Source organism: Apium graveolens, chromosome 1 (genome assembly GCF_009905375.1).
Source record: "Apium graveolens cultivar Ventura chromosome 1, ASM990537v1, whole genome shotgun sequence".
NCBI classification, from domain to species: domain Eukaryota; kingdom Viridiplantae; phylum Streptophyta; class Magnoliopsida; order Apiales; family Apiaceae; genus Apium; species Apium graveolens.
Genome location: NC_133647.1, coordinates 11,392,940 through 11,403,333, shown reverse-complemented (window position 1 = coordinate 11,403,333; position 10,394 = coordinate 11,392,940). Strand labels below are relative to the sequence as shown.

Genomic DNA, 10,394 nt, shown 5'->3' with positions numbered 1-10,394 from the left:
TAAACTCCACTTGAGGAATACCTCTAACCAATTCTTTCTTGACTAACTCATTCATGGTCTTGAAGTTTAGATGGGACAACTTCTTATGCCATAGCCAACTTTCATCTTGACTTGATTTACTGAGAAGAAAAGTTACTGATTCTGCATTTGATGAGTTAAAATCAGCTAGGTACACATTTCCTTTTCTCACTCTAGTGAGAACCACTTTGTTGCTCTTCTTGTTGGTCACAACACAGGCTTCAGAATTGAAAGTGAGTGAGTTGCCCTTATCACAAAGCTGGCTGATACTCAACAAATTATGCTTGAGTCCATCCACTAGGGCAACCTCTTCAATGATGACATTATCCTTTAAAATCAAGCCATATCCCACAGTATAACACTTGATGTCATCTCCAAAAGTGATACTTGGGGCAGCTCTTTCCTTGAACCTAGTGAGCAGGGTAGAATCTCCAGTCATGTGCCTTGAGCACCCACTATCCAAATACCAAAGATTCTTTCTATTTCCCTGATTGCTTGATGAACTTGTCCGTGTTTCATCTGACTTGGCCATTAGGGCTAGATTGACATAGTTGATTTCTTCATTTTCATCCAATCCATCTGCAACCCAGTCATTCTCCTGAGTTATGAAAGCCCTTTCCTTTTGTTTGAGCAACTCAAAGTATTTCTGTTTATAGTCAACAGGCTCAAACTTCTTTTTACCAGAATCAGGCTTTCTGCACTCACTGGCAAAATGTCATGCTAAGCCACATTTGAAACACTTGAATTTTGACTTATCAACCATGTTTCTATTTGGCTTGGCTGCTCCAAAATTCTTCTTGAATTTGAGCTTGGAAAACCTCCTAGATAAGAATGCTAGATGCTCATCTATATCATCCATTTCATCTTGGCTCAACTGTTCTTCATTTTCAGCTACCAGCCCTTTATCCTTGCTTTCACAGACCTTTGATGTAGATTCAACAGCTTCCACCTTCATCTCTTTCTCCTTCTCTAACTCAGCAACTAGTGCAATGGATCCTCCCTTCTTCCTTCCCTTCTCCATCTTTTCATCTTGCTCTATTTTAAGCTCTTAGGTTTTTAAGATGCCATACATTCTTTCCAAGGTGAACTCCTTGTAATCTTATGAATTTCTCGATGAGACTGTCATTGCCTTCCACTCCTTTGGGAGAGATCTAAGGAACTTGAGGTTAGAGTCTTTGGTTTGATAGACCCTTCCATGCAGTTTTAGAGCATTCAGCAGTTTTTGAAACCTACTAAAAATATCAGTGAGTGACTCACTTTCTTCCCAGTAGAAGTGCTCATATTGCTGAATCAAGAGTTGCATCTTGTTCTCCCTTACTTGCTCAGTACCATCACAAATAATCTGTATTGTGTCCCAAACCTATTTGGCTATTTTACAGTTAATGATGTTGTCAAACATATCACCATCAACACCATTAAACTGTATATTCATGGCCTTTTTATCTTTCCTGACTTGCTCAATGTCTAGATCAGACCATTCATGCCTAGGTTTTGGAACTGATGGTTCATTCCATTTAGCAGCTCTCATGGGGACATGAGGACCTCTTTCAATGCAATCCACATAAGCTTCATCTTGAGAAAGATGTAAGTGCATCTTCACCTTCCAGTGGTGATAGTTGTCTTTTTCCAGAAATGGAATTTTAACTCCAACATCCCTTTTGTTCATCTTGTTGATTGTTGTGATCTTTACACTCTTTGTACTTCAAGAGCTTGCTCTGATACCAATTGTTATTCCCAATCAATACAACAAAAATTACATAAGGGGGGTTGAATGTAATTCTGGCTACTTTTTGAGATTTTAAAAATGTTCTAACTTAATATATATAACAGTGTTTGATTTGCAGTAATGCGGAATGGTAGAATAATAGAAATCAAAACACTAAGTATTAAGACACAAATCTTTAAAACTTTCTGGTGGATTTGAATTTATCCACCAGATATATATATATATATATATATATATATATATATATATATATTAGATTGAGAACTCTGTGATACTTTGAATAGCACACAGCTGCTTTACAAGTGAACAAACAAACTTACAGAGAAATTCTTAACAAATGCAGCCTTATCTATTTCTCTGGAAAATAAACTTACTCAGTTACTTGTTCAACTTGCTACTCTTGGTTTATATATATCACCAAGTTACATGATAATAAGACAAGACAATAAAACAAAAATGAATCTAGTCTAATATTATGTTGCTACATTACTTTATCCAGCATCCTTGAATATCTTCACATTTGCATGGAAATGGTAATGCTTCTTTGTTCTCAAAATCCTACTTAACAGGCTGCCACATTTCTTTTACAAACACCTGACGCATGTGACTGTGTTGTCACTATCAACAGCTATTTTGAATATGATCATCCCTCGGGATTATGTTGAACCTCCGTAGGGAATATGTTGATCATCTGTCGGGAGCCTTGTAGATCATCTGTCGGGAGTCTATCTGTCACTTGACTCCATTTCACTTATACAGAATTACAAGACATCTCATATTTATAATTAGCCAATCTATTCTATATATCAATCTAGTAGTCAACATGACTTAGAGAATCCTACAGAATCTACTAGACTAAAACATTGTAGTTTGCAGAAAAGTGCTACAATACTTATTGTTACATAAACTACACTCTCGATGGATGTTCAGTTATCATCCGTCGGGACTATAAAGATCATCCGTCGAGACTATAATAAAACATCCGTCGAGAGCTACAAATTCACTAAGTTAAATCGACTAAGGTGTTTTGTTTAACTTATCATCAAGTTCACAACATATTCCTAACAAAGCCCTTATTAATTAACACATCCTTGGCGGTTAACTATCAAACAGTAAACTTTGTCTCCCCGTCGTACTTTGGTGCATCAATTTTCAAGTGCTAATTAAATTAATACATTATTAATGATTAACAATCCAATAGTAAATTGTGTCTTCATATCGTACTTTGCTGCATAAATCCTCTATTAAGACAAAATAATCAATTAGCTTAAAACTAACTTTCTACGCTAAATAACTTACTTTAAAAACTAGAAATCACACCTTCTAAAACTAATCAAAATATATCCAATCTCCACATGTCAAATTTTAGATATTGATGTAGCAAAGCAATTATCGACCAATTCTATCCAACACTAGATAACTCCTTGATGATCAATTCTTCAATAGCAGCGCATCGTTGAAAATTCTAGCAAATTTTAGTAATCTATTTTCTTTTTATCACAAAAATTTACTCTTGGAACCCAAGCTAACAAATTGACATAATTCAGACACAATACCATTTAAGAAATTAGATTACATAAGTACTTAACGCGACAATCCCTCTAGTATGAAGTAATGCATTTTATAATCGTAAAGAATATTATATAATTTGAGCACATCTGAATATGAAGTACTTTTACATTCACCTTCAGAAATTTAGACACTGTAATTATGGATATCCCGCACTTGATATATCAAATGCATACGATTTATTACTTCTGAAAAATTATACTTCTACTTGATTTTCTAGTAAAATCATTAATAAGCCTTTCATAATTAGGATTCGAAAGCATATATTTTTAAATGAATATTACTGATATTCTATTCAATCTTTCATGTGACATCCTCAAACAAAGATAAAACTCAGTCAACTTTAATTTTAAAAACTTCTTTCCACAAAAGGCACCGTAATTTTTTGTAGTTAACAAAATTTTATCAACAATATGGGTATTCATATATCATCCCCCTTTACTTTCAAATAATTTAACATCTCAATAGCCTTATTAACTTCAATTAGTAAGTGTTAGGGATTCAGGAATTAAAACGCAACGGAATAACAAAAATTTTGAATCCCTACCGCAGGATCTATGTATAAATACTGGATGATTATGGATAATAGGATCATGTACCTTAATAAAGCTTTCCTTCTGACTGTAATGGGCGTTCTGCTCTCCAAAGGTATCCACACGAACGTCTGATCGTCGAACGATCACCGGAGCCGGTACTAGCCGATTTGGTTGCATCTTCCTCTCTCTCTAGCCTCTCTAGGATATGGAGCTGCTAGGATTTTGCTCCAAAACGTGATGCAACTTATAACCCTAAAATTATACATCTTAATGTATATATAGGGGAGAGAGGATTAAGGCCTAACCTAAACCTAATGGGCTTCTAAAAAAACCCATTCTGATTTTGGGTTTATATTATTATTAAATTCTAATTCTAATCAAGCCTCACTTAATTAATTTAATAATTAAATTTGAACTAATAATAATAAAATATTTAAATTTATAATTTAAATAATACTCCGTTTTAAACGTTCTTTGTGTGTGACCCTTTAGGTTATTATTACGTTGGCAATAATTTTATTTTCCAATAATAAAATTATAAACAATGAGTGGCATCTAGTTATACATCATTGCTCCCAAGTAATAATAATAATTGGTGATTCAATTAAACCTTCGTGAATAATTTACAATATAATATAATCCCTTTAGCCTTATATTATAGATCAAACTCGAGGCATGCATTGTGTCATCCTCTGCAAGCGTTTAATCCTTCTTTCCTTGATCAATGAGTAAACCGTTAAACAAATCAGTATTTGAGCACGACCATGCATTTTATAGTCTTACTCAATCAAGAGGCCAATAATATCACTCCTTTAATATAGAAGGGCTAAATCCCATCTAAATCATTCATATTTCTCATACGATTCATAATATACCCAATGTCTACTTTTATGATTACCCGGTCAAGGATAACTTTGAATAGTATCAAAGTATATTAATTCTCGTATAGAAATATAATGATTTTAGGTCTAAGGAGCAATACATCATTATCACTGTGAGATTAACTTATGACATTTTAAACATGTAGTATCTCACAACGGGTCAATCAAGCATCATGTATTTAATGCATGTGTCTGTGTTTTGACTTTAGTATCATCATACCAATGATCAATGAGATGTGATCATCAGTCAACAAACACACTAGTCTCAACGTATTTATTATCGTCCCTTAACAATAATACTTGACTAAGGACCTTTAGGAATATCAATACTATTCTCATAATCTCATTTCTAAGTCACGTACTTAGAGATATAGATTTACATATCATATTCCAAGGATATTTATTAATTTAACATTTTATCGCATAAAATAAAGATAAAATAAATTGCTAAAGAATAATCCATAAAATCATAATTAATAATCCAAATATTTCATAATATAAATATAATAGTGTTGTTTATAGGGCAAAAACACTAACAGTAAGCAAACACTCACTCAAAATTCTTAACTCAATAAATAAAATCTTTCTTCTAATATCAAAGACATCATCATGCTACATAAAGTTTTCAAGATTAATGCAAGAAGATTTTAAAATATCATCACTTGTAGACTTCAATTTATTTACACTAGATTAAAAACTAAAAGTTTGTTATATAATTGAAATTGGTCAAACCTAAAATGAATTGATGTATCAATACGATCGAGTAAGTGTATGAAGTAGTTAATTCTGAGATTTTGTTCACCCAAAATATTGCACATTCTTTATCGCTTTCATCGTTTATCTTTATCTTTTTTAACATATGAAGCAGTATGACTAGGCCTAATCCCTAAATCAGAAGCAATCTTTTTTGCAACTTCCATAGCCATTTGCTAATCCATTCTCCCTTGCCTTTTAACAATAAGATACCAACCTTGCTAGTTGACCAATTACAACATCAATTTCCAGATTCTCAGTTTGCAATAGTTTACGAACTGTATTGATAAAGAATAGTATATCATGCCAAACAATAATAATGAACATAAATTTTAATCTTGTAATTTTTTTCTAACTATGCCTCGACATCACTTCATGTCTTCGAATCATCTCTTGTATTTGTTAACTTAAGAAGTGAATTTCCTATCAATACTAAACTATAATAATCAGAATAAGTTATAATTTTGTACTTTTTTATAAATTTGATTTGGTTATCCTCGATCATGACTATCAGATTTTCTTAATCAAAAAATAAGGACTGTTAGATCTAAATACTAAAATAATACTCCACCCAAGTTCCTGGGTTCAAATCTCATCAACAACAAATATTTATATTATTATTTATACATTACCCAAGTTCGAATCCCACTATAATTCTATATCAATTAATTTTAAGATTGTGTCAGTTATATTAAATTTTTATCAAAAATATAAATAACATAAAATTATATTATTATTAATCTATTCTATATTAATTAATTTTAATACCGTGACAGTTATATTAAATTTGATTAAAATTATAAATAATATATAATTATATTATTATTTATTTATACATTACCTAAGTTCTGAAGTTCGAACTCCACCATCAACAAATATTTATATTATTATTTATATATTTATAAGGATACAAATAATGCTCTCAAGTTCGAATCCCATTATTTTTCTGTATTGATTAATTTTAGTATTGTGTTAGTTAAATTATTTTTTTATTAAAATTATAAATAATATAAAATGTTAAAGTAGACCCGTGCGATGCACGAGTTCTAAAGTTAGTATTTGTAATTTGATATCTTATTGGAGAAACATGATGACTGATATATGAGGATTTTTGGTGCTAACCGAGTATGTAATAAAATGCAAGAAAAATAAAGGCATGATCACGCGGAGGTTTACATTATCATGTTGTTGATGATGCATGATAACTTGATCACAGTGTTGGATGACATGATCATGCTAAAATAGGCTATAAGTAGCTTTGTGGGAGGAAATGGAGATCTTGCATGATCATGCTCATAACTAATGTTCACACAATTTTGTAAAGATATTTATTTTAGATAGGATTTTATTTTATTATGTTATAAGATTTATATCCCAATATAATCAACATGAAAATGTAATATATGTTTAATTGAAATGAAAATCTTAAAATTTTCTCTTACTTCATTATGAATTCAACAATTCTTCTTTGTGCATTCGAGAATTGCTTTATGCATTAAGGTATTTAAGGATTTTTCGTGTAAGTTTTTATGAGTATTAACACTTTCTTTTCTTACAATTTTATGTTCCACGCTTTTTCTTGTCATTTTCGTTATCTGATTCATTATGAGAGAACCAATAATAAAAGAAGATATTCGAGAGGTTATAACAGTTTTAATAGCGGCTACGAAGGTTTTAATAGATTAAACGGATACGTTGACGAATGAAATATAAAAAAAATAACAAGAAACGTAGAGGTGAAAGAGAAGGTCGGAATCGAATCCCTCAAAACAGAAAATATCATTAAACTGAGAATTTTGACTTTGAAAGGAAATACAGGCAATTAGTGTAACAATAATGATTATATGGAAGAGGACAGTATATTTTTATTCTATGAGATTTTAGGGATCGAAGAGTTCCTGAATTCTCTACACCATAGATTATTAAATCCTTTTGTAAATTTGCTTAAAAATTGTTGCTAGTTCTCGACAAATTTTGACAAGTTTATTTATATTGTAATGCTTTTTAAATCGTGACAAATGAGTGTTATTTTTGCAAAATTCGAAATAATTTGACAACAAATTCAGATAAAATATTGCAATTTATCTAAAATATTTGGGCCAAAGTTTGGCGGGCTACTAAAAAAGAAGAGGTCTTTCAATTTTTTTGACTGGGCTTTTAAAGTGTTGTTTGTGAACTTTCGTACTGATTTTTGGCCCAAGTCACCTGTGTGACCCATGTTTTACACAAACTCAAGCGTGCGCTTTTATTATCAAAATAGTAGAAAATCAGCTACTTATTATTATAGTAGAGTTCAAAGCATAGGATATATCAGTTATGCAACAGCTAAACAAAACTTTTAATACAACTCCAAAACTGAAAGCTGAAAGAAATAACATAAAACTCGAATGCAAGCTCTTTATTTCCTCGGTGCTAGGAAGAAGTTTGTGATCGATTTTCAGAAGCAAGTCCATCAGTATCTGGAGCCACTAGTGTTCCTTGATCATACAAACTGCTCAATTGTTCAAAGTAAGGGCATGTTCTTGAATCAACAGATCTCTTCTTGTTCACGTCTTTCGTTTTTCGAAAGTACTTGTTTATGTTTTCCCATTTCTCCTTGCATCTTTTCGCGCTCCTCTTATATCCTAACTCCATCATCCCTTGCGAAATTCTCTCCCACAATGAGCCTTTGCTTCCGCTTGCTGCATTTTCCTCGTTGTTATTACTATTGTTTGTGTACAATTTGCACCTCATGTTTATCAATGCCAACACTTCGTCTTTAGGCCATCGTTTCCCTATATCGTCTCTTTCATTGGAGGGTTTTCGAGGTTTTACTAGTGGAAATGATGGTGCAGGAGTTTTGTAGTTTGGTAGAGTTGATGTTGAGTTACTAGGGTTTGAATGTGACAAGGTTTCTGTGGATGAAGTGTTGTTTTGAGGTCGAATATTTTGATACGAGGAAGTAAGGGAAGATAAAGTGTTTGATACTTTAAGAAGCTCTTCATAACTTACTGCAATTTTTTCAAATGCTTCTTGGGACGAAAACTTGTTCATGATTTCTGCGATTGTAGCTTGTCTATCACCAGCTATCGCTTGTTCACGAGTTCTATTCTCCGTCTCTTTGTTGAAATTTTCCATTTCTTGTTTTTTCCAAGCTTCTTCTCTCGTAATACTTTCATCATCTCTACTCAAAAAATCTTCGAGGAGCTTATTATGCATCTCTTCTTGTTGTACCATCATCTTGTTAACAATTTCTACACAGAACTCCTTAAACTTCTCAAACCTCTTCTCTCTTTTTCTCTTCTTTAATTCCTGGTTTTGTTTCGATGATGAGGATGATGCTGTACTTTTTTTCAATTCTTCGTGTGTTCGTTGCTCGGGTAGGTTGTTGATTGCCACATTTCTTGCAAGAATATCTCCTTCCTCGTCTTTATTTTCTTCTTCAATCTTTTTGTGCATTTTGTCGCCATGATAAAGCTCGTCAAGTTCACTGTCAAACCTGGGCTTGTTGAAGCATAAGCGATTAAAGTCTCTTGTTTCGGCTTCAAATTTTTCCTTGCACTTGTCAGCACTTCTTTTGAAACCAAACTCAGCCATCTTCCTGTTTCTCTCAACAATACAAGTACATATATAATCATGACTCAACTCAGTGTACATGTATTGTTAACAGGATCTCTCTTTTTAAACTACTCATAATCTCTCCAGAGCTCTAACAACTTTTAATAATATCAAGCGAGTGAACATAATGCTGACATCATGTAGTAGAAATAACAGCAAAAGATGTACACATCAACACTTAGAATAGTTGAACAAAGTTAACATAAAGAAAAAAGGGCAGGCTAAAGATTCTTACCTTTACACAAAAAAACATTTATACTTTTTGTGTGTGTACATGTATAGTTAGTTCACTATACTAGAATAAATAGAATTTAAAATGAAATTTTAGACATTAAAAACTATAAAATGGAAAGAAAACATACAAATTTCGTTCATGAGTAGATGTAAGTTCTTCGTAAATTTTACTTGTGAAATATATACCGGATATATTTGGTTTGGTATAAGAAAACCTACATAATTCATTCTAGAATATATGTTAATTCTGCGTAAATCTTACTTATGAAATATACCGGATATATTTGGTTTGATTTGGTACTAAAGAAACATACGTAGTAATACTCACTCATATAATTTTATAGTGAATGAATAGATGTATGTGAATGAAATACCTGGAGACATGTTCCCAAGTGAAATCTGGAAACCAGTTATCCATACTAGATCTGATTCTCAAAAGTGAAAGCACTTCATCATTGGACCAAGGATCCATGATTAGTTCAACTCCTTCTAAGTGAATGTCAGTTTCTTGAACTTTGTTGTGTGCCTCATTATCCTTATCTTTATTTGGTAATAAAAGTGGTGGTTGGTGCAACTGATGAAGCAGATGATGAGATTGAGAAGGCGGCGGTGGTGGTGATGAAGGGTAGGCATCAAAATTAATAGGGAAGGGGTGAGGTGAAGATGTTGAAAATGGAAGAGGATTAATAGGTAGTGATGATAATGTTCTTGAAGAAGCTATGAGTTGGTGAAACTGCTCTTGTGGAACTCCAAACATTTTCTTCCTTTGTGTTTGTGTATGTCTTCTTCCCTAGCTGCCTACTGATCTCTTTCTTCACTTAAACCCTCCCTTCCTCTTTGTGTTACTAATCTCTCACTCTATTAATTCATTACTAATCTTGAATTACATACCCAACTTTAAATTTAGTAATTTTCTTAATAATATCATATATTTAATCGTATAATCAATTATTGTAAGCCAAAGTCGAAAGGACAGGATAAAAGCTCTTAATTACTTAAACTATCTAATTACAATCTTAAATTTAGTAATTAAAATTTTTATGATTGTATAATACCTTACTTAACAAGTTACAATGATTA

The 10,394-nt window shown here is 32.1% G+C and overlaps 1 protein-coding gene across 1 annotated transcript; it reads right to left on the bottom strand.

The window, feature by feature from the left end:
- Positions 1-7,740: 7,740 nt before the first annotated feature.
- LOC141660893 (trihelix transcription factor GTL2) lies at positions 7,741-10,172 on the bottom strand. Its single transcript, XM_074467877.1, has 2 exons — positions 9,689-10,172; positions 7,741-9,063 (listed from the first exon to the last, which is right to left on the bottom strand). Exons 1-2 carry the CDS (start codon positions 10,069-10,071, stop codon positions 7,896-7,898), a joined length of 1,551 nt encoding a protein of 516 aa, XP_074323978.1. The 5' UTR covers positions 10,072-10,172; the 3' UTR covers positions 7,741-7,895.
- Positions 10,173-10,394: the final 222 nt, after the last annotated feature.

Bases quoted from the DNA above. Each gene is read 5' to 3' on its own strand.
- LOC141660893 (XM_074467877.1), bottom strand. From the start codon at position 10,071: ATGTTTGGAGTTCCACAAGAGCAGTTTCACCAACTCATAGCTTCTTCA. The intron at 9,064-9,688 runs GTATTTCATTCA...TGAGAGAAACAG, and splicing joins ACTTGGGAACATGTCTCCAG to GAAGATGGCTGAGTTTGGTT.